Source organism: Balaenoptera acutorostrata, chromosome 20 (assembly GCF_949987535.1).
Source record: "Balaenoptera acutorostrata chromosome 20, mBalAcu1.1, whole genome shotgun sequence".
Taxonomy (NCBI): Eukaryota; Metazoa; Chordata; class Mammalia; order Artiodactyla; family Balaenopteridae; genus Balaenoptera; species Balaenoptera acutorostrata.
In genome coordinates, this window is record NC_080083.1 from 52,267,469 (window position 1) to 52,294,935 (window position 27,467).

The 27,467-nt window shown below is 58.7% G+C and overlaps 3 protein-coding genes across 13 annotated transcripts in view; 2 read left to right on the forward strand and 1 right to left on the reverse strand.

Annotated features, from left to right (window-relative positions):
- SLC38A10 (solute carrier family 38 member 10) overlaps nucleotides 1-8,305 on the forward strand; it is a 41,548-nt gene extending 33,243 nt beyond the window's left edge. For 2 of the 6 annotated variants that reach the window (XM_007185845.2, XM_007185846.3), the window contains exons 12-17: nucleotides 1,086-1,253; nucleotides 1,451-1,903; nucleotides 2,467-2,598; nucleotides 3,789-3,812; nucleotides 5,720-5,890; nucleotides 6,175-8,305. In XM_007185845.2, coding sequence (XP_007185907.2) covers nucleotides 1,086-1,253; nucleotides 1,451-1,903; nucleotides 2,467-2,598; nucleotides 3,789-3,812; nucleotides 5,720-5,890; nucleotides 6,175-7,214 — 1,988 coding nt within the window. In that variant the 3' untranslated portion in view covers nucleotides 7,215-8,305. The remainder of the gene's footprint in view (nucleotides 1-1,085; nucleotides 1,254-1,450; nucleotides 1,904-2,466; nucleotides 2,599-3,788; nucleotides 3,813-5,719; nucleotides 5,891-6,174) is intronic. The other 4 variants (XM_007185847.3, XM_007185848.3, XM_007185849.3 and 1 more) reach the window with 3 other exon arrangements.
- Nucleotides 8,306-10,572: 2,267 nt separating this feature from the next.
- On the reverse strand, nucleotides 10,573-13,187 carry NDUFAF8 (NADH:ubiquinone oxidoreductase complex assembly factor 8). Its single transcript, XM_057535449.1, has 3 exons — nucleotides 13,028-13,187; nucleotides 12,763-12,873; nucleotides 10,573-10,825 (listed from the first exon to the last, which is right to left on the reverse strand). The coding sequence occupies exons 1-3, from the start codon at nucleotides 13,109-13,111 to the stop codon at nucleotides 10,796-10,798; spliced, it is 225 nt and encodes a 74-aa protein (XP_057391432.1). The 5' UTR covers nucleotides 13,112-13,187; the 3' UTR covers nucleotides 10,573-10,795.
- A 252-nt stretch (nucleotides 13,188-13,439) lies between these two features.
- On the forward strand, nucleotides 13,440-24,575 carry TEPSIN (TEPSIN adaptor related protein complex 4 accessory protein). 6 transcript variants are annotated; one of them, XM_057535445.1, is made up of 15 exons: nucleotides 13,440-13,527; nucleotides 15,422-15,494; nucleotides 15,802-15,893; nucleotides 16,062-16,155; nucleotides 16,561-16,675; nucleotides 18,304-18,371; nucleotides 18,556-18,642; nucleotides 18,758-18,829; nucleotides 19,630-19,833; nucleotides 20,817-20,994; nucleotides 21,135-21,248; nucleotides 21,375-21,453; nucleotides 21,610-21,744; nucleotides 22,496-22,588; nucleotides 22,721-24,575. In XM_057535445.1, exons 1-15 carry the CDS (start codon nucleotides 13,480-13,482, stop codon nucleotides 23,279-23,281), a joined length of 2,013 nt encoding a protein of 670 aa, XP_057391428.1. In that variant the 5' UTR covers nucleotides 13,440-13,479; the 3' UTR covers nucleotides 23,282-24,575. The 6 variants fall into 6 exon arrangements, with proteins under 6 accessions (XP_057391428.1, XP_057391429.1, XP_028023215.1 ...); XM_057535446.1 differs by having other exon boundaries at nucleotides 19,630-19,740; XM_028167414.2 differs by lacking the exon at nucleotides 22,496-22,588.
- The last annotated feature ends 2,892 nt before the right edge of the window (nucleotides 24,576-27,467 follow it).

Below are 27,467 nucleotides of genomic sequence, written 5' to 3' on the forward strand. Positions count from 1 at the left end.
ATGATTCTTTTTTTTTTTTAATTTAATTTAATTTAATTTTTGTCTGCTTTGGGTCTTCGTTGCTGCGTGCGGGCTTTCTCTAGCTGCCGTGAGCGGGGACCACTCTTAGTTGCGGTGCGCGGGCTTCTCATTGCAGTGGCTTCTCGTTGCGGAGCACAGGTTCTAGGTGCACAGGCTTCAGTAATTGTGGCTCGTGGATTCTAGAGCGCAGGCTCAGTAGTTGTGGCGCACGAGCTTAGTTGCTTCACAGCCTGTGGGATCTTCCCGGACCAGGGCTCAAACCTGTGTCCCCTGCATTGGCACACGGATTCTTAACCACTGCGCCACCAGGGAAGCCCCGAAATGATTCTTTTTAAACGTGTTTTTTCCCCAGATAGTTTTTTAGTTTCTGCCACGTTTGCCTAACAGGTAGAAAGTGGTTTTGTTAATGGAGAGAGTTTCCTGATAGGCTCCATTTTGGCCCAGTTCAGCGGGCCATCCTCATGCACCTCTCCCTGAGGACCCGCGGTGACTGTGCAGGGGAGCTGTTGGACCTGCTGGAGGATGAGATGGCTTGTGGGATGCAGGCATGTGTGGGAGGCAAGAGGGTCCAGCTTTGTGGGCTACACCTCTTTCTCACCTTCCTTTTGATAGGAATTTTCACTTCTGCAGCAATAAGTTGACAGAATTGCAAATCAACCTCCCTCGGGCATTTTCCTTAATCATCCCTCGTCCTCCCCTTCTCCCTTGGCCTACAGCAAGGGGGTGGTTGGGCTTGGGCAGGATGGCTGTCCCCAGGCCTCAAACGGTGGGTTCGTGCTGCCACCTGGTGGTGATGGCCAGGCTTATGAGGGATGTCGCTCTTCTGCACCCAGTTAGGTGTAAATTGCATTTTGACATATTTTTGTTATGAACACACATGAAAAATGACAGTTTTCTATACTACTTAGCTGCTAATGATTGAACAGGAAAAAAAATAACTGCTTAGGCTCTGCCATTCGACTGGGAAATGTGATTACAATCCAGGGAAAACTGCCCAGTTGCCGTGCTGATTGGCGGTGTGGCCATGTGGAAACACCGCTCAATTATCTGTGCCGTGCTTACAGGCCAGAATCCAATTGTGGACGTGGCCGAGGACAGCCGAGATAAGCCGAAGCTGCCAAATGAGAAAGATGAGATGGAGCAGGCCCAGATTAAGGGCCCCGTGAATGTGCCCCCAAGGGAAGACGCCAAGGAGAAGCAGGAGGAGGCACAGCTGGATCGCCCTGGTCAAGGTGCTGTGACGGCCCGGGCGGGGGGTTGGGGGGTGGTGTCCACGGGGGAGGGACTTCAGCTGGACATCAGTCACGTGGTTGGTCGGGAACGAGCTCAGTTCACAGGCCTGGAGAGGGAAGGCCACCCTGGGAGGGAAGGCCAAGCCACCCCCCACCCCACCCCCACCCACTCCCCCACCTCGGCCGTCTCCTTCCAGGAGTTGCAGTACCTCTGGGCGAGGCCCACCGCCATGAACCCCCAGTCCCTCACGACAAGGTGGTGGTGGACGAAGGTCAAGACCCAGAAGGACTGGAGAAGGAGCATCCGTCCAAACGTGTGGATGAAAGGGCTCTGGGGGGCAAGGGTCAGATGGTGCCACCACTGCTGGACTCAGAACGAGAGAGACCCAGACAGGACCAGGCTTTGGAGGCAGTGGGTGGTCTTCCTAAAGATCCCCAGAAGGTTCCAGAAGAAAATGGTCAGCCAGCCGTTGAGCCCCTGAAGGAGGACCTGGGGCTGGGCAACAGGGGTGCGCATCCAGGGCCCCAGGCAGTGCTCCCTGAGGGGCAGGACGTCCTGGTGGCAGGTGCAGGGGCCAGAGCAGACGGTGCCCTGCTGCCCGGCCATGCCGTGGGGGCCATGGGCAAGCTGGTGGAGAAGAACGAGCACGGTGGGTGTGGGCTCCTTCCATGTGGGGCCTGGGAGAGGCTGCGGAGGGGGCAGGAGAAGCTGACCATCCTCACTTCTGTCCCACTGCCTTTCTTTTCTCGCAAGATTGGCATGTGCGTGTAGCAGCCCTTCTGCAGCTGTCGGGGGCTTGGCAGCTATTCTGATCAATCTGTCACACACTTGTTTGCCAGACCCGTAAACATCAGGTGCTGAGCTAGTCCTGTGTGTCTGGGCACACACGGGGTGCCTGGGCACACACACGGGGGTGCGGCGCAGGCCTGACGGGTGGGTGGTGCGTTGTTAACTGCTGTCTCAGAGCTGCTGAGGATGGTCCCTGCATGTTAATTGGCGAAGGTAGTTAACACTGGCTCCCTGCCGCCAGCCTATGACATGTTAAATATTTTTTATTACCTCCTTGGTACTCATCAGGTTGAGTATACACTGCCACAGGGGAAGGAGGGGCAACGTGGAGGGTGATTTTAGGAAACATCTGCCTCCTCTTGTCCCTTCTCTACGTTCTTCTGAGTCTTCTGCCAGCCTCCTGAGTTTTTGCCGTGTGTGCAGGTGGGAAGGCTCCCCTCTCGGAGGAGAAGCCAGGCCCGGGGGCAGTGCCGCAGGCAGAGCCTCGAGAGCAGAGGACCTTGGAGGGACAGGGCGGGGACCACGCCGGGGACCACGCGGGCAGCAAGCTGGAGGGTAAGGCCTTCGCTTTCTCTCTGCATCCTCCGGGGGCCTGGAGACACCTGCCCCTTCCTTCCAGAAGCGGAGTGATGTAGGGAAGGAGCCACAGGTGCCCGTCGTCTTGGGGGCCTTTGCAGGGCCCCAGCCTTTGCACTTGCCAGTTTCCTGCTGAGGAAAGATCTTAAATAGCTCCCCTGCCCACTAACAACCTTTTCTGCTCCTTTCTCACCTTCCTAGGAACGTTTTCTATCTCCTTTTCTCCCCCTTTTTAAAAAAAATTCTCACTGTCACGTGACTTTCTGTTACCATTTGGATCTCATTTCAAAATAGATATGTTAATATTTCCAACAAGTCGGCCCGGTGTGGGGGCATTAGTGAGGGTGGGAGGGCTGGTGACTCACTGCTGTCTTAGCTCCCCCCAACCCTGTGGCAGTGGCTCCCACCCCTTCTTCTTAGCTGGGGCAGGGGTGGGGGAGAGGGGGGGACATTTGTGTCCACCTGCAGTGAAGACCCAGCACCTGTCCCAAAGCGAAAGCTCATCTTATCTTTTCTCTCCAGTGAACAAAACTTGCTCTGCATCCTCCTCCATACCTTCATGCCCATTTTGGGGTGCTCCCAGCTCTTGGCTTTTGACTACCCTCCTCGTGGGCCCACCTGGATGGGCACTGCCCCTGCACTAGAGGTGGTGGCGGCCGTCCCAGCGAATGATCACCCATCCTGGTTTCTTTGGTCCCCGCCCAATCTGAGTCACCGCGGTGTCACCATATTTTGTAGCAGTGTCCACAGAACGGCCCCTGGGTGTTTCATTCTGTGCTCTGGGAGTCTTGGTCTGTGCGTGGGGATGGTGGTACAGCAGACTTGGGTGGGTTCATGGGATGCTCATGCCTTGCTGCCCCATGAGCTGCTTCCCAGCGGATCCTGCAGCCTCGGGATAGCTGGCCCAGAGTACTGCGCAGGGATGCGAGCCGAGCCTCTGCACACCAAGGCTAGGAAGGTAGAGCCAAGGGTCCTGGGGTTTCCTGCAGCTCGGGAGCCGTGGGAATTCCGCATGTTACTTTGTCTTTGGTTTCAGTCTGTTTACTGGTCCCGGTCCTTATAATCTGTTACCTAAGCCTGTTTGATTCTTTGACTTTTTCGTTTCTGAAAAGAACTTTCATGGTTTCCTATTCTGCCTTTCTCCAAACGCCTCTCAATGGGACGCACAGCTGAAATCAGAAAGATGGTGGCAGGTAGGAGTCGGGAGGAGCTTCACAGTGAATGCGTCTGGGGGGGTTTAGAGACGCGGGAGCAGATGGTGTGGGCCCCGCATCCAGTAGCGCCTCACATGGGGCGCATGAGGCGGAGACCGGGAGCCACACACGGTCTGCCCCCCACCCCGGCTCAGCCACAGCCCCTCAGGTGGGGTCCCCCTGATGCCCCAGCCCACTCCCTTCTTGTACAGACACCCTGGTCCCTCTTAGCCCTGCTGGGGCTCCACTGTCACCAGAGGACAGCCAGGTGCAGCCTGTGAGCGCCTGGGCTCCCCCAGAGACGGGGCGGGGCCTGTGTGTGACTTCCACCATGTGCATGGCCTGGTATTAATGTGCTCTGCGTGTATGTTAATATCCGTGCAGCTCTCATCCCATCCACGAGCCTGGTCCCCGTGGTCCTGGTGGGCCGGGCAGGAACCCAGAGCCACATGCGGGGCTCTGGCTGGGGGCTCAGTTTGTCACCTCCACTCTGCTTCACGTCTGTCCCATGTTGCTTCTGGCTGGACATGGCGCACTTCCCCCCTCCTCCAGCCTCAGTCCAGGGCTGGTCCTCTGAGGAGCCAGTGAGGCAGGGGGCTTGCTCCTCAGGAACCCTCCCTGGGGACAGGTGGTATTGGCAGCACGTGGGACCATTAGGTGGTCATGAGCCACGGGCACCCAGGGTGACAGCATGGCCATGGCCAAGGGAGCTGGTCTAGAACCCTGTGGGATGGCATTGTGCACATCCCTTGTCTAAAGGGGGTGTGCGGAGCCACGAGCCAATCCACAGAACATGGGCTTTCTCAGGCAGGCATCTTGGTCACCTTAGGGTGTCTGGATGTGTGCCTGGTGGGGAGCAGGGGGCTGGAGTGCCTGGGCTGGCCAAGGGACCTGTCCTCCCTGTGGTCGGCCTCAGCATGTTCTTCATGGGCCTGCCCGCCTGCACGTCCTGGCACCGGCCTCTGCAGGGGAGAAGCCATGGCAGTCCCTGACAGAAGGCCAACCCCACCCTATTCTGGCGGGTCACAGGTTGCCGCTGGGGAGGACAAGCCAAAAGCACATCTGCGTGTGCCCGGCACTCGGGGCCCTCACTGGGGTGTTAGCTCTCACCACTCACAAAATGTTCTTCTTTCTTTGGATTTGAGCTTTTACATCTGACAACCTGTACAGTTACATCATCTTTCAAAGCTTCCTGTTTAAAGACATACGTGTTGTAAAAGTTACTTAAACCCAGATTGCTGGCTGTAAAGAACTGACCCAGCGCTGAGGTGTTTGTAGTGCAGTGTGAGCTCTCCGCACCCAAGGTGTCCAGCCTCAGAGCCTCCTCTTGGTCCACAGTCTGTGCGGGGCCCTCCTACACACACCTGCTGCACCCGGCCTGCCCCTAGCTCACCTGGCGCTCCTCCCGTGCCAGCTGCAGCCAGCTTCCTGGGGGAGGTGGGGCCAGTGGGAAAACTGTCACAGCCCCCATCTCACTGAGGTCCCAGCTCTTGTCTCTGCTGAAGAGGAAGATGGTTCTGTTTGTTTTTAAAATTTTCACCTTGGAGGAAATTTTCTTAAAGCACTGATGTTCTTTTTTAGAGTAGTTCATAGTTCAGGTCACCCAGCCCAGATCACCATCACTGTGGTTATGGCGCGTGACCTCTCCCTTGGCTCTCATAACCCCTGAGCCGCTGTGGGAGTGAAGCAGTAGGAAGGGTGTCTGGTCGCTGGAGAGAGGCGATGGCTGTGCCCCAGGGTGGCCTGGGCGCCAGCTCAGCCGGGTGGAGAGGAACGCCCGGGGGTGGTGTCCCGGGGAGGGGCCCACAGGCCACGTTGGCATTGCTGCATGCATCATGTCACCCTCGGCCCAGCAGAGCACCTTTGCAGCCTTCAGGCTCTGACTGCGTGTGTTTTCCAAACTCCAGAAGCTGGCCGGGCGGAGATGCTGGACCATGCCGTTCTGTTGCAAGTGATTAAGGAACAGCAGGTGCAGCAGAAGCGCCTCCTGGACCAGCAGGAGAAGCTGCTTGCAGTGATCGAAGAGCAGCATAAGGAGATCCACCAGCAGAGGCAGGACGGCCAGGACGGCGAGGACGGCAAGTCCAGGGGAGGCGGCAGGGGGAGGGGGCCGGGCCTGCAGGGCAGGGGACAGTTGCTGCGTCTGCTCGGGGAAGAGGGGTTGTCACTTAATGCACCAACACCAGAGTGCCCGGGGGTCCCTGCGCAGTTGGGTCTGTGGCTCCATGCCTAGAGTCCTGCTGGGCACATTTAAGCCGTGTTTCTTGTTCCTTGATTGCGGGCAAGCTGGGTTCTTTTAGTCCCTGCATTGGTAGCTTCTGCTCACTTCTGTGGCTAAACCGGTGACTGACTTCATTTGCAGCGGACGTGCAGCCTGAGCTGGGGGTGGCCGGGCCCAGAGGTAAGGAGCAGGAGGCCCACGCCGTGGGGATGGCAGAGCGTCCCCCACAACAGCCTTTGGGAGCTGTGCCCGGTGCTCCTGGGCGTCCCCCCGCTCCTCCCCAGGGGCACAGCCAACACTCTGTGGAGAAGCCCGAGGGGGCCTTGGGTAGAGCCCCGGCTGCGCCCCCTGGCGGCGCTGACCTGCAGCCCCGGGCAGCCCAGGCTGAGCCGAGGGAAGGCTGGCAGGGCGCTGTGCCCGAGGCTGTGGACGCTGGCGTGCAGGAGCGGGTCCCTGTGCTGGACCCCGCCAGGGCACCCGGGATCCCAGAGCAGCACGGCGCTGGAGACGTCCCCCGGCAGAGTCGGAATGTCTTTGGTGGAGGCTCCCACGAAAGGAAGAAGTCTGGAAAGGAGGAGGCAGCCACTGGCGCAGACGCTCAGGAGGCAGATGTGCTGGGGGCGGGGGCAGCAGTTGGGGCCCCTCAGGTAAAGTTCCAGCAAGCAAGCCAAGACCGGGCACCCGGAGGCCTGTCCAGCAGGTCGGGGGGAGCAGCCCCTCGGGCCCAAGCCGTGTTACATCAGCCGGAACAACGGGCTGTCTCTGCCGGAGGGCAGGGCGGGCAGCAGGGTGGTCATGAGGAGGCGAGGAAGGAGCACGTGCCCGCTCCGAGGGAGGACGCCGCCATCCAAGAGCCCGAGCAGAGGCCGGACCCTGAGCTCGGGCCCAAACCAGCCATGCTGGGGGATCAGAAGCCAGACAACGCCAAACCCAACCGGGACCTGAAAGTCCAGGCCGGCTCTGACCTTCGGAGGAGACGGCGGGACGTGGCTCCTCGTGCAGAGGCAGGGCCAGCCCCAAAGGACGGGGTCATCATCAGCTTCAACCCCCTGCCTGACGTGCAGGTCAATGACCTCCGCAGCGCCCTGGAGACCCAGCTGCACCAGGCCGCGGGGGGCGCCCTGCGAGTGGTCCCAGGCCGACAGATCAAACAGCTGCCCAGGGCCCTGGAGGAGCCCTGAGCCCCATTAAGGCCATAGTGCTCCCTGTCAGCCGGTGAACCTGGACCACGGTGGGCACGAAGTCCTGGAAGTCAGGCCCAGGGTGGAGTCTGACAGCTGTCCAGCTGCACCCTGCTTCCAAACCGGCTTTGCCGTCCCTCTCTCCTCTTACACTTCCCGGTGACTCGGCTCCCTGAGGCCACTGGGAGAAAAGGTGGCCTCAAGGAGAAATAGCCACTCGCTGAGACCCAGGAAACGTGACCCACCACCGGCCACACGGGTATTGTTACCCTGAACCTTCTTTATTGATGTTCTCTGTGTCGTACAAAACCTGAGGAAATGCTTCTGCCTTTACCCTTCTTCACAGCAAATGCTGCTTCAAGTCTCAGAGGCTGGGCAGGCCTGTGAGTCCAACTGCTTCTGCCCTGGAGCTCTGCTCTGCATACTCTGGTCTCCCAATCGAGTGGTTGTGAGATTTAAAAAGTAACAACACACCACTGATATCTGGTTAGTGCGGTTGGTGCGGAGGTGAATCACCCAGAGGACCCCATACCACAGACATAAGCCATGACCGTCAAACCCCACAGTGACACGTGCTCGGAGCCTCAGCTGGGTGCCAGACCTGCAGGTGTGGGGGTGGGAGTACACAGCCGGCAGAGGCTGCTTCTCACTTCTTCCAGGGCAGCTTCTCCCGAGTCTGCACCCCTGGCACCTGCTCATCTGTTGGGAGGGTTGTGGTGTTTCGTGCTGTACTTTGTTCTCAAGGGGCAGAAAGGCCGATGGTCACCCCCGACCCCTGAGGCTGGTCAGCAGGTGACCCGGAAAGTATGCCAGGCTGTCCCACTGCAAGCCCGGGGCCTTCACCTGCTTTGTGCTGTGTGTGCCTCGCTCCCCCTCTGGGGGTAGGGGCAGCTCCAGACCCTGCCCCCGAGGGGTCCATGGGTGGGCCACTCGCTGACCACTGGCCAGGGGTGCCCAGGGCATGTGGCAGCTCCAGCCTCGGCCCCAGGTCACTCTCTTCCCCTGCGCCTTTTGAAATGGTTTTTATTGTTTACTGTAATTTCTGTGTCATCTTGAAGACTAGAAATGAGTAATAAAAGGAGTGGAATTTTCTGGAGGCCAAGCTGATTCCCCATGAACCCCGGGCACTGCTCACATAGAAGGAAGCTCTGTGAAAGGGGGCCGGGTCTCAGTGCTTCCCACCCTCCATTCTTAACTAAAAGCAATTCCAAACAAACTGTGCTCAGTGGAAGTTTCCCTCAGGTTGGAACTCCATTCGTTAAGGTCTTGTAGTGGGACTTTGTTTCCAGTCCTCTTTACCTGAATGTCTTACCTTGACCCAGTGTTCGTGTCCTCTGGAGGTCACACCACCCTCCTGCTCCTTCTGCCAAGATAACTTCTTCCTTAGAGCAGGGCGGCCCGAGCCCAGGGTGAGAGCAGCAGTGCAGGGCCTCTGCTGCCGCCTGCCATCCCCACACACCCTGACACTCAGGGTCCTCTGTCCCAGTTAATGCTTGTTCTCTCCTCCTGGCTTTCAGCTCCACTTCCCTCCCCAGCCGGCAGCCCCTTGGGAAAGGAACCCGAATCTTCCCCAGAATCTGGGCAGACCTCTGGGTGGGGTCACCATTACCAGTAATGCAGGGAGCTGGGAAGGGCCCTGGGACAGTGCTTTGCTTTCTGACCACAGACCACTCCTCCATCTGGGTCCCATGGCTGGCAGGTATGGCCAGGGGTCCCAGCCAGAGCAGCACACTGGGCCACCAGTGGGCGATCTTCTGTGCTGGCAGCTACACTTGGCAGACACGGGGCCATGCTGGCCTGGGTGACTGGGACAGCACCCTATCCACGCTCCTGTTCGAGAGCAGGGCCACTGAGCCCAGACCGGGGTAGGAATAAGCCAAGGCCGAGGCTGTGTACTGCCTCCACTGGTGCAGCTGAGCTCTCGGCCCAAGGTCAAGACAGGCAGAGAGTACAGAGCCGCACGGGGTGACTTCCACATGGTGACACAGCTGCAGAAGCAGCAGAGACCATCTTTCCTGCATCCTGACACAACTTGGTTGAATTCCCTTCAATAAATACAGTCTTGAAGACAGACTGAGTTTGGGGAGGGGACCTGGGGAGGCCTGCGAGGTGAGTTCAGTGTGTGGTGAGCGGCCTGGCCCGGTCAGTGGACCACGTCCGCAGCCCTAGGCTTGAGACGTGGGGTGGCGGCTTCACCTGCCTCCATGAACTGGAGTCTGAAGGGATGGCAGGAGAGAGCACTCGGCGGGACAGTTCTGGAAGGGGCCAGAGCACCTGTGCCCAGCAGAGATGCTGGAAGCTCTAGCCAGCAGGCTGTCAAAGGTCACGAAGGATCAGGAAGAGAAGGCCATCCTCAGGCCGGAAGCACTTGCTGGGCATAGATACCAGGTCCAGGTGGACGCCAAAGTGGGGAGGCCCACTCCTCCCGCCGGCCTTCAGCCTATCCGTGGGTCCGTCCCCCCCGGCAGGGATGGGGGTCGTGTCATCGGTGTCTGGTCCTGAATTCCAGTGTTGACTGTGAAATGTGACTCTGCCCAGCGGGACAGTTTCTAACAGCCCTGAAGCCCTTGAACGGCATGTGGCTCCCCTCCGAGGCCACCCTGGGAACTGCATTTCACTGGGATGATGTCTCAGGAGATGAGGGGGTTTCACCACCTGGGGAAAAGTCGGGCTGATTCTGGAGGAGCGTTTACAAGAGGAAACAGCTCCAGGGCTCAGGGCGAGGGTGCCCTGGCACGAGGCTCTGGGACGCCAGGGCCTGGATGGAGCCAGAGGACAGTGTGACCTCCACACCCCGGGGAGGGGGCTCTGGGAGCACAGTCCCCACGTGCCCAGCAGGCGGTACTCAGGACCTTGGAATCTTCAGGCCATGGCACCAGGGTCCTGCCAGGTCTCCCCGGACTGCGCGTGTGCAGGTTGGGAGGGGCGCTGCTGCGGCCTAACCTTAATCTCAGGATGACAGGCGGAACCAGAGCCAGCAGGAGCCTGGCAGGGATGGGCTTGGGCTTGGACTCCAGAGGCTGCAGAAGGGTGGGGAGGCGACCCCATGGGGAGGGTCTCACTACTGAGTTCCTGAACCGGACCCTCCCTCGACTCATGCCTTAGTCTGGAAGAGCAACCCCTGCCTTTTTTCCTCTCCAAGTCTGAAAAAACCACCGGTATCAGATTCCTACAGCGGGGACCTTTCCCTCATGGTGTCGCTCTTCTCTCTTTGGTCCGTGCTGTAAATCGGTAGTTACTTCTAGAGGCCTCGCTAGACTCAGACGACAGGCCTTGGGTGAGAATTCTTTAAAAAATGAGACTCGAGAGGCAGGGTGTTCTATGGCCCACGCGCTCACCCTGCAGACGACAAAATAGATCTTGCAGCATCTGATCTGGTCTTTATTGTGGGTTCACTGCATCTTATTCTCCCCCAAATCCTTAAATGAGCAAGGCTGGAAAACCCATTCCCCTCTGCCCGCACTCGCCTAACGTGTTTCCAGTCCTTTTAGCCCCAAGAGCTTTTGAGGTTTTAGACATTTGCCCCTCGGAGCCATCAGTACCACACACCCGGGGACGTGGAGTGGAGCTCGCAGTCCTTCCTAACGGCCTCCTGTCAGGGTCTTCTTGGCCTGGAAGAGAAAGTTCTTTGTCTGAATGGGTTTTCAAGTTAGACGTGGCTCTAAACTAAGAAAACTACCACACCAAATGCCATCTTCTGGCAAATAACTTACAAAGAGCCTGGCCGTGGATGTGCAGCAGGGGGCCCCTGGGGCTGGGTCTCTGCTCCCACCTCCACAGGCCACGGAGCTCAACCTGCTCTGTGGCCTCAAAGCCATGCCCACCTGTGCCAGGCACTGTGCAGGGCCACCAACGAGTTACGTTTAGTTTTCCCCCTTCTAGAGGAAACTCTGAGGTCAGAGATGCTGAAACACTTGCCTAGGGACAGGGCTCCCAGGGACGGAGCTGGAAGTGGCGCCCAGAGCCCTCTGCCTCCTCGTTCAGCCCCGTGGAGGCTCAGGGTCCAGGCAGAGTGGGCAAAAATGGGTTCACCGGCTTGTGTTCTTAGGTGAGAAACCCCCAGGTTCCCTGTTCTGAGCTTCCAGTGCCCAGGGCCTGCAGTTAGGTCACCCTCAGCGGAAAATGGCACGAGAGGCAGCGACATGCTCCCGGGGGCAGGACAAAGGAGCGTAAGGAATCACAGATGACCAGATACCTGTAATGGGTGATTCCTGACTAACCACAGGCGGTAGAGAAAAGCCTAGCATGGCCAGAAGTGTGTGATCTTTATCTCACATGTGAATCCTTCCAACCAGCGACCACAGAATGAAAGTTTGTCCCCTCCCCGAGGGAACACTCTAAGTAAAGCAGGGAAGCTGCCAAGAGGCAGGAAGCAAATCCAAGGAACACATGCAGCTTGGGTGAAGGGCACACGCCGGATCAGAGGTTGGTGACAAGGGCTGAGGTCACACGTCCCAGCCACAATGATGGCAAGGAAGGTGCAAGGAGTTCTCTGAGCCCTCCAGGAAATGAGGGATAGCCCACGCATTCTCAGCCATCCTGGAACATCCTTGGATTCCCTGAATTCTGCCAGGCTGACCCAACTGCCCCCTCTCGGGTCCAGTTCTCGAGATCAGCAGCTCTGGCGAACAGAGCTGACCACTGGCATCGTGGCCCACCCCAAACCCACTGAGTGAGGGGCACCCAAGGCCATGACACCTTGGGCACCAGCTCAAAACCCTGTGTTAAAGCCTCATTACAGGCAGTCTCCACACCCTCCTCTTGAGAGACTGGAACTCCCATCTCGGTTCCCCAGAGAGCTCCTCTCCCTTGGTCAGGTGTGGGTCTCTTCCAACCCTACTTCCTCCCCATCCTTTATAATAAATGCATAAACACAACACCATAAATCTTTACTTGTGCACAGTGCCTATTTTCAGTGGCATACCATTTGATCAGATGAGGATCAGAAAACGCCACAGCTCAGAAACAGAAACCACCTGCTACGGAACGGTTAGAGGCAGAACTGAGTCCAGAGCCAAGAGAAGGAACACACTGTTGTCACCACACCCCGCTTCTGCACCAGTGAGAACCAACCAGCGCGGCTGGGTGGGGGACTTCTCAGCCTCTGTAACCTTGGTTATGACAACAAACCTAAGATACACTCGTTTTTTCTCCTTTCACCCTCTGTGAAATGGGGTAGTCGAAAGGAAGGGGGGGGGTCGGGGGTACCCGGTTGTAACTGCCCACGCACAACACACACGTGGGGCCTAAACACAGAGAAACTAAGACAGCAGGGGCCGGGACCCCCCACCAGCAACAGTCCCGCAAAGGGTTACTAGGCACTGGCGGGTACACGTTGAGAGTGGTGTTCCCCCAACCTGACGGACACGGGCACGCGAGCTCCGTGGCGCCGGGGGTCGCACCGGCTGATGGAGGGTGTGCCGCGTCTGAAGCACGTGCTGGCGCCCAGCACCGCACCCAGAAGGAAAGGAAGCCGGAGGTCCCGCGCGGGCACGTGGGTCCCAGCCTCCCAGGGTCTGTTCCCCGGGCGGGGCCGGCGCCCACCTACCGCGGCAACGAAGCAGCTCCGTAAGGCCTCGAACTCCTGCGCGCACAGATCCTTTCTCAAGCGGCCGCCCGGGGCCATGGACGCCTGCACGCACCTGCCGTAGGCCGCGGCCTGGGGGCGGGACGGGGACGAGCGAGGGTCGCAGCGGCCCCCACGCCCGCCAGTCACCCGGGCAGACCCCGCCGCCGCTCCCCAGTCACCACCACCCCGCCAGCCCGCACCCCGCCCCGCGCGGCCCTTCCTGCCCCGCCTGACGGCTCCGCACCTCGGCCCCACAGGCCGCCAGGCGATCGGGGAAGGCGCGGAGGCGGCTTCGCACGCGACCCCACACCGCTCCGTTCCCCGACATGAGCAGCTCTTCCTGGCACCCGTGGGCGCCGCCATCTTAGGTCCAGCCTCTTCCGGCGCCCAACAGCTTGATAGGTCGGCGCTTCCGCCCACAACCTTTCTTGCGCTTTGTCATTGGCCAGGCTTCAGCCCTCGCCTCCGCCTCTCCTCCGGAACCGCTCCTGGTGTTCCAGAGCCTTGCAATTGGCTCGCGGTTTCGTCTGTCTTTGTCCTTGGACTTTGGATTGGTTCACGTGCAAATTGTTTCCTGAAGTCAGCCGCAGGGCCCGCCTCACGCGAGTGATTGGCCAGCGGGGTCAGACCCGCGCAGTTATTGGAAGGGGCTCGGGCCTGGCGGGAGCTGGGCGGGGCCGGAAGGTGACCGGCACCATGGCGGCCACGGTGCCGCTGCGGGACCGCCTGAGCTTCCTGCACCGGGTGAGTGCGGGGGGTCCCGGCCCCGCCGCGCGCCGCCTCCTGGCCTCGCCCCTGGCCCGAGCCGGCCGCCTCCCTGGCTCCGCTCGACCCTCGTGGCGTCCCGGCGCTCCGGGCTCTCCAGTTGCTCCTGAGCTCGGCGTCCCCCGGCCCCTCCCACTTGTCCTCGCTCCTCTTTTCCACCCCCTTCCGTCCCCTCCTACACCCCAGACCCCTCCTCCTCTCCCCTCCTACTCTTCGGCCCCTCCCAAAGCTGGGGGACCCCACAGCACGTACGTCGAGGGCGCAGGTCAGGCCACCCGTTTGTCAGGTCCACTGGGGACAGTGAGACCCCCCCTTGAACAAAATCCAAGTTGGAGAAGAGAGCTGTGGGACCCCAATTTTTGTTTTCTTACCCAACTTAAAATATCAATAGCCTTACAGGAAAGGAAATATAGTGACCCCAAATTCTGTCCAAGACAAACACAACCAGACACTGGTCCGGGAAACGGGAAAACCTTTTATTCAGTGGCTCAGGCAGTGGGGGAAGCCCTGAGCTCCACTCCAAATTGTGCAGAGAGGACTGAGAGTTTTCAGGACAGAAGGAGGGAAGGGTGGAGCTCAAGTGAAAAATTATAGGCCGTTGGGCAGTGTCCACGGGATACCGGCTGCTGTGCTGATAGCTGGTGGTTACAGAAGCTAGGATCCCATCATCCCGTAGCGACTGGGAGACAGGCCCTGTCCTTCCTGGTGGTTACATTTCGAGGAGTGGCCTTCACGTCCTTGAGAAAGATACTCCCGAGTTGTAGGAGGTCCGTGTTCACAATTGTAGGTTCTTCTTAGAAAATGCTCTTGAAATGACCCTGAACCAGCCCAATGTCCAAGGTCAAGAAAGGGAGGTTGGGGTCTGTCACCAGGTATAGGCCAGAATGAACAGTAAATTCTCCTGGCACCTCGAGCTTCCTCAGGCAGGCGGTGGGGATGGGGGTGGGGGGATGCCAGGTTCACCCTCGTGCTGCCAGAAGCCCAGTCAGTTCTCTTTGAGCAGAGATTTCGCTACGTGCCAAACATTCTACAGTTCTGCAGACCTTGCCAGCTCCCCTCTGGGTCTTGGTGGACAAATAGCTAAGCGGTGTGTACACACAGCCTCATGCGACATTCAGGCAAACCGTTTCTGTGGCCAGCGCCTCATGGAGTGCACCTGAAGTCTGTCTACACTGAGGCTCGTACCCCCCCAGATGTTCAATGATGTGGAACGGGTGTTTGTGGTTTTTATCCCTATAAGCTATACGTCTTTGTGCTGAGTCAGCTTTTAATGTAAAGGCGTTTGTGCTAACAGGTAAACGTGAGACACACAACTAAGTTGGTTGTTCTTGCTTTGGGTTGTTTCCGTGGAGTCCCTTCATAGAAGTGGAGCTGTGGGTCGGTCAGGCTGAATGGTTATGTCACTTTGCTGATTTGTGTTCTGGAAAAATGCAATCTTCCCAGTGCCCTGTGTGGGAAGTGGGAAGGGGGCTGACCCCAAGGGCTTTTTTTTTTTTTTTTGCCAGTCAGTAAGTAGGTAAACTAAAGGTGGTTTTAAGTTGTGCAGCTGTAAGCATAGGGGTCTGGGACCCATGCCGAATCCTGACCCAGAGTGCCTGTTACCATGGAGACCACCACCCATTTCCTCTTCCCAGGTGTTCATCCTGACCTCCACAAGGGGGGGCTCCTGCAGGCTTCCTGTGGCCAGTAGGACCATAGCTGTCCTCTCTGGGTCCCCTCACCCTGTGGCATGCCAACAACGAGATGTGTGGAGACTGGTACCCCCAGGAGCCCCGAGAACGAGGGCTCCTGTGGCCCCTCTCAGGAATGGGTGGCCGGGGGCCCCCTGTGTGCATGGCCACTCACTGTGGGCAGGGCTCTCTCTCCCTTTCAGCTCCCGATTCTCCTGAAGGGAACGTCGGATGACGACGTCCCGTGTCCAGGCTACCTGTTTGAGGAGATCACCAGTATCCTTCCTTGTGGACACATGTCGGGGCCCTGGAGCAGGGTTCCTGGGCTTCTACCCTGAGCGGGCCACGGCTCCTTTACCATAGTAGCCGGGTGTGAGCAGGCTCTGAAAGTCACACTACTGATGACACAGGGCTCAGGAGACCCTAGAAGCCCGATGCTCCTGAAACCAGGGCCTGGGGTGGGCGCCTGTTGCGGGGACACACTAAGGAGCGTGATGGCAGGAAGGCCTGGCTTATCTCCCAGGCCAGCAGCCTTGTGCGGCCCAGGGTCAGTTCGCCCCTTCCCTAACCGAGCGCCTCCCAGAGATCTCCCACGAGTCCCTGGGCAGCAGCCAGTGCCTCCTGGAGTACCTGCTGAGCCGTCTGCAGAGCGGCTCTGGCCGCGTGAAGCTCAAGGTGAGTCCGTGAGCGGCTCCACAGACCCTCCTGGGGGTTAGTTTAGGGCCCAGTCCTGCCCCCGGTGGTGAGGCTGGAGGGGAGGGATGAGCCGGGGGCGCGGGTGGCTGTGTCGGGAGGGGTGCCACTCTTTGGGCCCAGCTCTGCCCCACGTGCCTGCTCCCCCAGGTACTGAAGATCATGCTGCACCTGTGTGGTCATGGCTCCTCGTCCTTCCTTCTCATCCTTAAGCGCAACCCCGCCTTCATCCAGGAAGCCGCAGGTACAGCGCCGGCACAGCCCAACGGAGGTGCAAGGAGGAGGGTGGCCAGGGCAGGTCTTGGCCAGATCCCTTAACCCGGGCCCCCGCTTCCCCACCCCTTACTCATGCTCCCCACCCTGTGCCCCGCCCACCCTGTCCTCTGCTGTCAGCACCTCCGTGCAGGACCCTCCCTCCTCCCCGCAGGGCCAGGCCAGCTCCGCTGGGGGCTCCTCCAAGCCCTCCCTGCGCTTAGCCCCCTGCTCCTCCCCTGTGTTCACCGCACTGTGCAGAATGACTGGTGTCTGTCCGTGAGCCCTGCCAGGCCCTTGCGGCCTGGACCTTTCCTGTCCTTGTGCCCTGCACACGGTGGGCGCTCGGCAAGCGTCTGCACTGCCGTCCCTGCCACGGGCTCTCTCTTCTCCCCAGGGCTGCTCCTCAGGGCCCTAGTAAGCCTTCCGCTCTTGGAAGGGCTGTGGGAGGACGGGACTGGTGAGGCCGTCGGGAGAGGTGGGGCTCTGGCCTGTCGTGATCCAGGCGACAGGTGGGTCTGGGGTGGAGCCCCATCCCTCACTCGCCCCCAGGCCGGAGGTGTCCGTGCGTCTCTCATCTCTTGTTAACAAGGACTCGTGGGGACGTGGCCTGAGGTCTTCTCCTCAGGTGGGGCGAACTGAACAGGAAGGCCTTGGTGTTCAGGCAAGAACTCACCCTGCCAAGCTGTCCCTGAGAGGGCAGTGCCATGGAGGGGCTGAGTCCCTTGGCCACTGCTTGCTTGTAGGAGACCCTCAGCAGTTAGCGAGTGAGTCCCACCCGCCAGGTGCTGGGACTTATCCCACCCACACCCCAGATCCACTGTCCCCCCTTTACTGCAGGCAGGACTGAGGCCAGGGTGGGGCTGGGCTGCCCGTGGGCCCTGGGCCACTATGCCAGCGCCTTGGAGACAGGGAATGGCCTTGGAGCGGGCACAGACCATGACTCAGCAGATGCCCAGAGGCGTCCAGGGGGCTGGGGGTGCACTTGTCACAGCTTAGCTCCCTGGAGCTTGTGCACTGAAGCAGCACGACTGGTTCATACTCACCAGCCAGCTGGTCAGAATGGGTCTGTCCCGCTGGGCAGCTCATGTGACCATGGCTGGTGCCAGACGTCACCTCCATCCTGGTCTCCAAAGAGGGTAGATGAAGCAGAACGGGGACAGCAGACCGTGGTTTTCTGTTGGCACCAAAATCTCTTGAGCTCTGGGCACTGCCCCAGAGGACGGGTGCCCAGCTAGGCCTGCACAGGCTGTGAGAAGAGATGGCGCCGGGAGCAGGAAGGGTACACAGAGAGGACGGCCCTACTTTGGGGGCCAGGCGGGGGGTCCCCTGCGATCCGAGGCTTGGGCCCCACAGGGAGGATGGGAGCTGTGGCGTGACAGCAGGGAGGTGCCTGCCCTACCTGGTTGCAGGGCCGTGGTCTGCACACCCCGGGGCTGGCCTGCCAGGGTGGAGACAGCACCAGATGGGTGAAAAGTGAGATGTGTTTGGACAGAGGAAACAGAGAGGCCCCGCTCTTCCTCTCAGCTCTGAAAGGATGAGGTGGAGCCAGGCATAAGAGTGTTCTCCAGCTAGTGCAAGGGCCCTGCGGCAGGGAGAGCCCGGAGTGGTTTAATGAGATTTAAGCTCATTTGATTTACTACATCTGAAGTTTTGTGAGTAGGAGACTTTTCAGGCGTGATAAGGAACTTGAGTTTTATCATCTTTGAGCCCCTGGAAGCTCTAAGTGTTTTGAATTGGACAAGAGCCTCCTCTGGTTGCCTCTGGGTGGAGAAGAGGTTGAGGGGAGGCAGTTAGGCCGCGGGTGCAGGAGCTCAGGCGAGGGGCGGCAGTGGGGTCAGGGAGCGATGCAGCCCATGATGTTCTGGAGTTTGGATTGCAGCCTCGCCGCTGTGGGTGTGGGCGAGGGGGAGCCGAGGGGTTGTGAGGGCACAGCCACCTCAGGCCTGGGAACGGTGGTGCATCTGTGCTTTAGGAAGCCCCCAGGGACTTGGGGGTTGGTGCTGAGCAGGGGCTTCCTGGGGGGCTGGGCGGGGCCGAGGCTCACCACCTGTGTCGGGCGTGGGCTTTGAGGCTGGGCCCCTCGGGGTGGTTGGCATAGCCCAGCTCAGCTCTGCTCCCCTCTGCCTCCGTCCCGCAGTTTTCACGGGACCCCCGGATCCTCTCCACGGGAACAGCTTGTACCAGAAGGTGCGGGCGGCTGCCCAGGTGAGCCCAGGACCCAGGTCTCTCCCTGCTTTTCCCACCTGGGACTCTGGTTCCACTCCTGCTGCGGGACGGGAGCGCCTGTGTGTGGCCCTCAGAGGAGAAGGGGGCAGGGGTGCAGAGCAGAGGGGTGGGCGCGAGGACAGCGGGCGTGTGGCGGTGCTGAGTGTCCTCTGCCTCTGCTTAGGACTTGGGGGCTGCCTTGTTCTCGGACGCCTTGTCACCTCTGCCTCCCTCCCAGCCGCCCAGGGCCCTGCCTCCAGCAGGTATGCAAGTACGTCCAGCCCCATCACCGGGTTCCACTCTGGGGGGGCTCACGGCCTCCTCCCCTGAGTATCCGGGGCTGAGGGTGGGGGTCCCCGCTGCTGCTGACGTGGACCTCCCTGCAGGCATGGGCTCCCAGTCCAGGCCCCAGAGCGCCCTACAGGGCTTCGGCTACAGCAAGGAACGGGGCCACACAGGTGAGTGCTGTGGGGATGAGGGGGTGGGCGGGGCCCGTGCGCCCCCGACTGACTTCCCTCCCACCCTGGGGCGGCAGGGCATGTGCAGCCGCTCTGTTTAACCGACAGGTGAGAAGCCAGGCTGAGGGTCAGCCTTGCACTCGGGCCCCCAGCGCTGGCTCCTTCAAGGAGCCAAGGGCAGAGGGTGGTGGTCCCGGCTGTGACAGAGGTGATTTAGAGCAGGCCCGGTGCGGGCCCTGCTTGCTGGGAGAGCCTGAGGCCCCAGCAGGGCCACGTGAGCCTCTCATGGGCTCTGGGCCGTGTCAAGCTGTTGTGCTGACTGTCTGGTCATGGCTCCCAGTTCCCTGGCACTTCTGATCCCTAAAGGGGGTCTGTCTCAGAGGCCCCGCCTGTTCTTAATTTTGGGGTGACCACCGGATCACCCTCCATGGGGCACTCACGTGGGAAGGTCCTCCAGCCTTGGACGTGAGCACTCCTTAAGTGGCCACAGAGATTGTGGTTCTCAGGACAAGCACCTTAGGTGGCCCCCGGCTCCGAGGCGGGGACCCAGGAGGCCCAGCGGCACAGCTTTGCTGTAAGCTGCCGAGCGTCCAGGTTCCTCGGGGCCAGGATGCACTGAAGTGAATTCACCACAGAAGCTTCCGGAAGGACCCTGTCCCTCCACACGGCCTCTGCTCTGTGACTGCAGCTTGTGTCCTGCTCCCGAGTCCTGGGTGGGGAGCAGCCAGGGGTACCTCATCCTGGGAAAACGGGGCAGGACTGAGAGGGGCTGTGCCGTCTCCTCTCTGTCTCTGGTGCAGGCTCTGCGGGAGAAGCCTTCCTGTCCACCATCCAGAAGGCCGCAGAGGTGGTGGCCAGCGCCATGCGCCCTGGGCCTGAGAGCCCCAGCTCCCAGAGGTCCCTTCTGCGAGGTGACGCCTACCAGCCAGCTGTGACACCTTCAGCCAGCCTCGGCCCCCCAACCCCCGGGAACCCTCTCCCCAGGGCCGGCCCAGGTGCCCGAGGTATCCAGCGAGACTCCTCCCCTGGGGGTGTCTGGCTTCCCCCTCCCAGGGCCCTGGGCTTCCTGTCACCTGTTCGGGCCAGGCCAGAGCTGATGGGGGAGGAGGAAGAAAGCAGCCCACCCATGGTGGGAGGGGGTGCGAGCCACACCCTGCCGGTCCCACGACGTCTCTCAGAGCCAGCATGCTCCGTTGGCCACGTGGGAACCCCCGCAGAGCCAGCCGCACACGTGACTCGAGTTCCCTGGGGCCTCTGCGGTGGCTACCTTGTCCCCACACTGTTGGACGTCTCTGTCAGTCTGCTCTGGGTGGGAGCTTGGGTGGTAAAGCCCCACAAGAAGGCGGGGTCCGCCCAGGATCCCAGCTGCTCAGACACAGAAGCAGGACTTGAGCTGGGACGGGAGCCCAGCCCCAGCTCTTGTGCGTTCACCCAGCGCGTTCAAGCGGCTGTGCAGCCCATCAGGGCCCAGGGACAACAGGGAAGCCCTCCTCAGGGGCCAGGCTCCGTGGCACGTGCGTTCTAGTGGTGAGCTGTAAGAAAGGAAGGAGGGGCAGCTGTCTGTGATCTCCGCCTTTCCCAGAAGCTGCTGTCATATTTGTCCCACTCGAAGGAAGAATGTCAGGGCTCACTGGGATTTGAGAGCTGCTGTGCTGGACGCTGCCCCACTGCCCCAGCCCGCTGCCCTGCGTGTCCTGCCTCCCGCCTGGCCTCTGGTGCCTGGCGCTGCTTCCTGCATTTTCCAGGCCGGGCATGTCCCATGCGGGACCCCCACCCTGGTCCTGAGTCAGAATGTGCCCCATTCTGCCCCGTCTCCTCTCGCCTGGTGTTTCCTGGAGCAGGAGCCCAGGCGGCCACCCTGTCCACATCTCGGGACCCAGCCCCCAGGCCCTTCCCTGGGTCTCCCCGTCCAGGGCTCCCGGGAAGATGGACATGGGGCCAATCTGAGGCCCGCAAAAGTCTTACCCTTGGTCACTGTTTCTTCCAGCCATGAGACACCAGCCTGGGCAGGCCGGAGGCGGCTGGGATGAGCTGGACAGCAGCCCAAACTCTCAGGATTCTTCCCAGGAGAATGACGACCTGGGCAAGGCCTCAGACTCAGGTAGTCCGTCGGGCAGTGACAGCCCCTCAGGGGCCAGCCGGGCACCCAGCGACCTGGCAGAAAGGTGAGCCAGCACCCCAGGGCACCCCTCCCTGCCCTGCTCCAGGGTCCTACCCCGATGGGAGAGACTTGACCCAGAAAGGCTTCACCCCTCCTGGCATGGGTGGAGCCCACCCTCTTTCCTGACCTGCGTGCCCCTGACAGGGTCGAGGCCATGACCCTGAGTGACTGCCAGCAGGAGCTGAGCCTGGTCCAGACCGTGACACGGGGGCCGCACTGCTTCCTGAGCCGAGAGGAGGTGCAGCACTTCGTCAAAGAGTGAGCCCCTGACCCACTGCAGGCTCCCCAGCCCTGTGCCCCCGCCGCCCCTCGCCCTGGCTCTGCACACCGCCCCCCTCTTGCTCTGCTGGCCCAGCCCCACTGCCCGGTGCCCACTTCATGCAGGTGTGGACTCCTCAACTGTGAGGCCGTGCTGGAGCTGCTCATCCGCCACCTGGGCGCAACCAGCGAGCGCATGCAGATGGTGAGGAGGGGAGCGGGGGCGGCGGTGGGTGAGGGGGGAGTGAGCACGGGATTCTGGTGGACCGCCCAGCTCGGCTGAGCGCCGAGAGGAGGGAGGGAGCTGGTCAGACAGACCTCCCTGGGAGTGGACCCTGCTGACGTCAAGCCCGCCCCGCAGAGAGCCCTGGGTGCCATCGCCTCCCTCGGGTGCACCGACCTGCTCTCCCAGGAGCGAGTCCTGCTCCTTGCCCGGCCTCGGCTGCAGGAGCTCAGCATGGGCAGCCCCGGACCCGTGACCAACAAGGCCACCAAGGTGGGCAGCCTCTGGGACCCAGAGAAGCGGGCGCAGGACGCCTCGGCAGCCCCACACCGTCTCCCCCACCCTCCACTGCCTTCCCTAGACCCGCCCCTCCTGCCCTTGCTGGACAGGAGGGCCAGGTCATGCCCTTAGGACAGCGGTCGGGGGCCTGGCCTCTTCCCGTTCCTGGGACCCCCATGCTCCCCTGCCCTTCTGCCCAGCAGCTCTGCCCTTCGGGCGACTCGCTCTCCCTCATGGCTCGTCTCCTGTGGGAAGCCCTCCTCGACTGCTTGGATGCATCTATCCCTCTGTTCTGCACTCTGGGTCACAGCTCGTGGGTCTGAGCTCTGCTCCCAGATCCCCAGCTCCAGGAGGACAGAAAGGGTTCCATTCGTCTGAGTCCTCTTTCCACTGATGAATGTGGGGAGCCCACCCGGAATCTTCGCTGGGGGCCCCTCGGCAGCAGCCAGGCCCCGGCACCTCCGCCCGCTCTTGGCATCCTTCGGCTTCTGGTTTCCTCTGTGGTGGCTGAAGATTCAGATCCTTAGTCACCTGTCCCTAAACTGCCTTTCTTCAAAGCACTAGTAGACCTGTCACACACGAAACACATTGTTGGGCATGTCACGGTGGTGTTTCTAAAACCTGGGAAGGACCCAGGAGTCCGGCAGGCGGGAACCACCAGGGGGTTTAGACACGTCTGTTCTCTCCGCGTGTGTGTCCGGTGCTCGTGTGGCACCTGACCGGGGGGCTTCTCCCGCTCTGGCAGGTCACACGGCAGCTTGATGCCGGGAAAGTGCCCATTTGTGTGACAGCGGGTGGGGAGCAGGAGCGCTGCAGTTGGAATGACACGAGGACAGCTGTGAGTGGCTAGCGGCCCTGCCCCCTGCTCTGGGCAGCGGCACTGAGGAGGGAACCTGCAGGGCCCTGTCCTCTGAGATTCCTGGAGGAGCAAAGGAGCCCTCACTGATTCCCCTCTTCTTCCCTCGTTCAGATCCTGAGACACTTTGAAGCCTCCTGCCGACAGTGGCCCCCTGCCCGGAGGCCCCCAGCCGAGCCTGGCCCCGCAGTCACCCGTGTGGGCCCATCAGACCTGCTGACCGACACCCTGCCTTTCACCGAGGGCCAGGCCTTCCTGCAGCCTCTGAGTTCAGCTCTGTTTTCGTCCAAGGACACTGCTCCCCCATCGGGGCTGCAGCCCGGCCCTGTGCCCCCGACTTCCCTGGACGGCTGCCCCCTTCCAGCCCATGCAGATGCCAGGGAGGCCAAGACCAAACTGGCAGGTTCCAGAGAGCAGGAGGCTGGATCGGAGCGGGGCCCGTTCGGCACAGACACTGCAAAGGGAGGGCCAGAGCTTGACCCGGGCCCCGGGGATAGCTGTGACTCCTTGTTTGCTGGCATGGAACTGGTGGCCTGTCCCCGCCTGGTGGGGGCCGGGACTGCTGCAGAAGAGCCCCTCCCAGCCTGCCAGGCTCCCTGGACACCGTCACAGAGAGTGGCAGCAAAAGAACCTTCTGGCTCTGAGCCATCAGCTTTCTCATTCTTAAACTCATGATCTTGTCAGCCTGGGCCACTTGCCGAGTCTCTGTGTCCCCCAGCCCCTGACTCCTAGGACCCTGTGACTTTGTGCTGTCCCCATGTGCCCACAGCCTCTGTGTCCCACCAAAGAGTGGCTCCCCTCAGGTGTGTGCAGTCGGCCTCACCCTCCTCTGGCCTCCTCCCCTCACCCACTGAGGCATTGGTGCGGACAGCCACCCAGCCAGGCAAGCTCAGAGTGGGCAGCCCACCCAGTGATGAGAACAGCCACCAGTAAGACACAGATAATGTTTCAGGAGTCCACGAACCAGCCAGAGCCAGGCCGGCACTGCTGGAAGGGGTCGTCCTTGCCCATGGGGGCTACTCCCCAACCTTGTCCCTGAGGTGGGTTCCCCATTTTTCTGCTGGGGGGCAGGACCCCCCCCACAGCCCACCCTGTGGGTGTGATGGCCGAGGAGCAGCCCCCCAGGCAGCCCGCAGGACACACAGGGAGGGCGGGACGGGCACAGAATGAGGAGCTGAGTGCTCACTGAGACTGGCAGCTGGCGGGCCCTGGGCTGCCGGGTCTCCCACCTCACAGCCATCTGGTCTGGCAGGATGAGTACACCGCCCGCTTTTCCCATTTGCCAAAGGGATCCTAAGGGAGGACAGTGGGGTGGGTGGTATGGCGTGGCCTGCCTGGAGGGCGTGGGAGGGAAGGCCTGCTGACCGAGCTCAGAGACCAGACGCCCCTTGGAACTGTCCTCAGTCCCCAGGGTCCTCACGGGCACACAGAGAGGGGCACCGGGGGGAGACAGGCCCCATCTGCAGGCTGAGCCCAGGCCCGGCCCCCAGCCGAGCTTCTGCTGTTTCCAGACGACAATCCTGAGAGGAGGACCGTAGGGCCACCTCAGTCATTCCCCCCCTGTCCCCGCTGTCTCCTTGACCAGAGACTGGCCATTTGGACTTGAATTCCTATAGCAGCAGGCAGGCAAAGGGCCTTACAAGTGCTGACCTCAGGGTCCCCTGGGGAAACCCCTGCCTGCCTTGCCCTCAGAAACAAGGATTTTTGGGTGGATTTGGAACCACTGCTTGGGTCTTTGAGCTCAGATCCCTCTCTCAGCAGGGGTAGGGGGGGTGTACTAAGCAGCGTCACACCTTCTCGTCCAGCAGGATGGGGCCCTTTCCAGCATCGGGTCCCTGTGTGACCCATGTCAGCTCCCCCCTGCCATGACCACTGCCTACAGACTGTACAGCCACCTCAGAGCAATGGCTGTGGTCCCTCTTGGAAGAACTGGGGTTGACCTGGGGTCACACCTCCTACATAAACACTGCTGTTCACACAAAGCTGCACTGTTTGCTTTTTTCTTTTATTTTCTATCTTTGTGTGTGTGTGTGTGAAGATGGCCCTAAGGGGCACACAGAGAGACTTCTAAAAGCAGGGACAGGTATTTTTTCCTTAAATGTTTGGAAGGACTCCCCAGTGGAACTATCTTGTCCTGTAATTTTCTAAATTGCAAGGCTTTTAACTATGAAGTTCAATTTCTTAAGTAGATTTAGGATGATTTGGGTTATCTATTTCTTCATAGGCTAGCTTAAGTAATTTTTTTTTAAATTTATTTTTAGCTGCGTTGGTCTTCGTTGCTGCGCGTGGGCTTTCCCCAGTTGCAGTGAGTGGGGGCCACTCCTTGTTGTGGTGCACAGGCCTGTCACTGCAGTGGCCTCTTGTGGAGCACAGGCTATAGGTGCGCAGGCTTCAGTAGTTGTGGCTCGTGGGCTCTAGAGCGCAGGCTCAGTAGCTGTGGCGCACGGGCTTAGCTGCTCCGCGGCATATGGGATCCTCCTGGACCAGGGCTCAAACCCGTGTCCCCTGCGTTGGCAGGCGGATTCTTAACCACTGCACCACCAGGGGAGCCCCAGCTATAGAATTTTTCTAGCCTACTTTTCATTATTCTTTCAATTTCTATAGAGTCCCACCTTTCATTTCTGTTACTGATAATTTTTGCCCTTTCTTGGTTAGTCTGATAAGAGGTTTATTAATAATACTGACCTTTTCGAAGAACGAACTTGGTTTTATTCTATCTACTAGGTTTATGTTTTCTATTTCATTGATTTTTGCTCTATTATTTCATTTGTTCTCTTTTTTTTCTTTCTCTAGTTTTTTAAAGCTTAGATTATTGATTTGAGAACTTTATTCTTTTCTGATACAAACGTTTTAAAAATATTTATTTATTTGGCTGCACCAGGTCTTAGTTGCGGCATGTGGGATCTTTTTTTTTTTTTTTTTTTTTTTTAGTTGTGGCATGCAGGATCTTTAGTTGAGGCATGTGGGATATTTAGTTGTGGCATGCAGAATCTTTGGTTGAGGCATGTGGGCTCTTTTAGTTGCGGCATGCAGGATCTAGTTCCCTGACCAGGGATCGAACTTGGGTCCCCTGCATTGGGAGCACGGAATCCTGCACATTTTCCTCTAGACACTGCTTTAGCTGCATCCCATGAAGTTTGATACATTTTATTTTTATTCAGTTCAAAATATTTTCTAATTTCCCATGAGACTTCCTTTTTGTCTGATGGATTATTTTAAAATGTGTTTTTTTGTTATTACTACTTTAACTCTGATATAAGAGAACATATTTTGTGAGACTTCCATTATATTATTAAAGATTTCAAAGTTTTATTAAAGTTTGTTTAGTGGCCCAGAATATAGTCTATCTTGGTGAATGTTCCATGTACGCTTGGTCTAGAGAACTACAGACCAATCTCCATCAACATAGATTAAAAAAAAAAATCCTCAACAAAATATTAGCAAAACAGGGCTTCCCTGGTAGTGCAGTGGTTAAGGATCCGTCTGCCAATGCAGGGGACATGGGTTCGAGCCCTGGTCTGCAGAGCAGGGTCCCACATGCCGCGGAGCAATTAAGCCCGTGTGCCACAGCTACTGAGCCTACGCTCTAGAGCCCGCAAGCCACAACTACTGAAGCCTGCGTACCTAGAGCCTGTGCTCCGCAACAAGAGAAGCCACCGCAATGAGAAGCCCGCGCACCACAACGAAGAGTAACCCCTGCTTTCTGCCACTAGAGAAAGCCCACGTGCAGCAACGAAGACCCACTGCAGCCAAAAAATAAAAATAAATAAATTAATTTAAAAAAATAAAATTAGCGAAACAAATCCAGCAATATACAAAAAGTAATACATCACAATAAGTGGAGTTTTTCCTGGGGAAGGAAGGCTGGTTCAACATCTGAAAATCAATCAGTGCAATTCATCATATTAACACACAAAAGGAGAAAGAATCACATTATCATTTTACACAGAAATAGCAAGAGAGAAAATTCAACATTCATTCATGATTTTTTAAAAAACTCAGCAAACTAGAAATATAACAATTTCTTTCACCTGGTAAAGGGTATCTACAAAAATCCCACGGCTAACACCATACTTAATGGCAAAGGACTGGATGTTTTCCCCCTAAGACTGGGAACAAGGCCAGGTTGTCCGCGCTCATCACTTCTGTTTAGCATTGTCCTGGAAGCTCCAGCCACAAAATAAAACAAGAAAAAATCAAAAGGCAAACACATTGGAAAGGAGGAAATAAAACTGTTTCTATTCACAGAGGGCATAATTGTCTATGTAGAAAATCACGTGGAATCTACACAAAACCCTAAAACTAATAAATGAGTTTAGCAAGAACACAGGCTACAGAGTAAATTATACCATGAACTGTATTTTCGTATACTGGTGATAAACAATTGGAAATTGACATTTAAAAAACTGTTATTTATGATAGGGCTTCCCTGGTGGTGCAGTGGTTAGGAATCCACCTGCCAATGCAGGGGACACGGGTTCAAGCCCTGGTCCGGGAAGATCCTACATGCCGTGGAGCAACTAAGCCCACGCGCCACAACTACTGAAGCCCACGTACCTAGAGCCCGTGCTCCACAACAAGAGAAGCCACCGCAATGAGAAGTCCGTGCACCGCAAGGAAGAGTAGCCCCTGCTCGCTGCAACTAGAGAAAGCCTGCACGCAGCAACGAAGACCCAACACAGCCAAAAATAAAAATAAATAAAATAAATTTATTCTAAAAAAACAAAAAAACCCACTATTATTTATGATAGCATCTGAAAAATGAAATAATTAGGTACAAATCTAAAAAATATATGTAGGCTCTGTATGATGAAAAATACAAAAGACTGATGAAGGAAATCAATGAAGACCTACATAAATG

Excerpts from the sequence above, each read along its gene's own strand:
- NDUFAF8 (XM_057535449.1), bottom strand. The coding sequence starts at position 13,111 with ATGTCGGGGAACGGAGCGGTGTGGGGTCGCGTGCGAAGCCGCCTCCGC. Across the intron at positions 12,874-13,027 it reads TGGCGGCCTGTGGGGCCGAG|GCCGCGGCCTACGGCAGGTG; the intron begins GTGCGGAGCCGT and ends TCCCGCCCCCAG. Across the intron at positions 10,826-12,762 it reads GGAGCTGCTTCGTTGCCGCG|GCCAAGAAGACCCTGACAGG; the intron begins GTAGGTGGGCGC and ends TTTCTCTTCCAG.
- TEPSIN (XM_057535445.1), top strand. The coding sequence starts at position 13,480 with ATGGCGGCCACGGTGCCGCTGCGGGACCGCCTGAGCTTCCTGCACCGG. Across the intron at positions 16,676-18,303 it reads TGTCGTGATCCAGGCGACAG|TTTTCACGGGACCCCCGGAT; the intron begins GTGGGTCTGGGG and ends TCCGTCCCGCAG. Across the intron at positions 21,454-21,609 it reads CCAGCGAGCGCATGCAGATG|AGAGCCCTGGGTGCCATCGC; the intron begins GTGAGGAGGGGA and ends CCCGCCCCGCAG.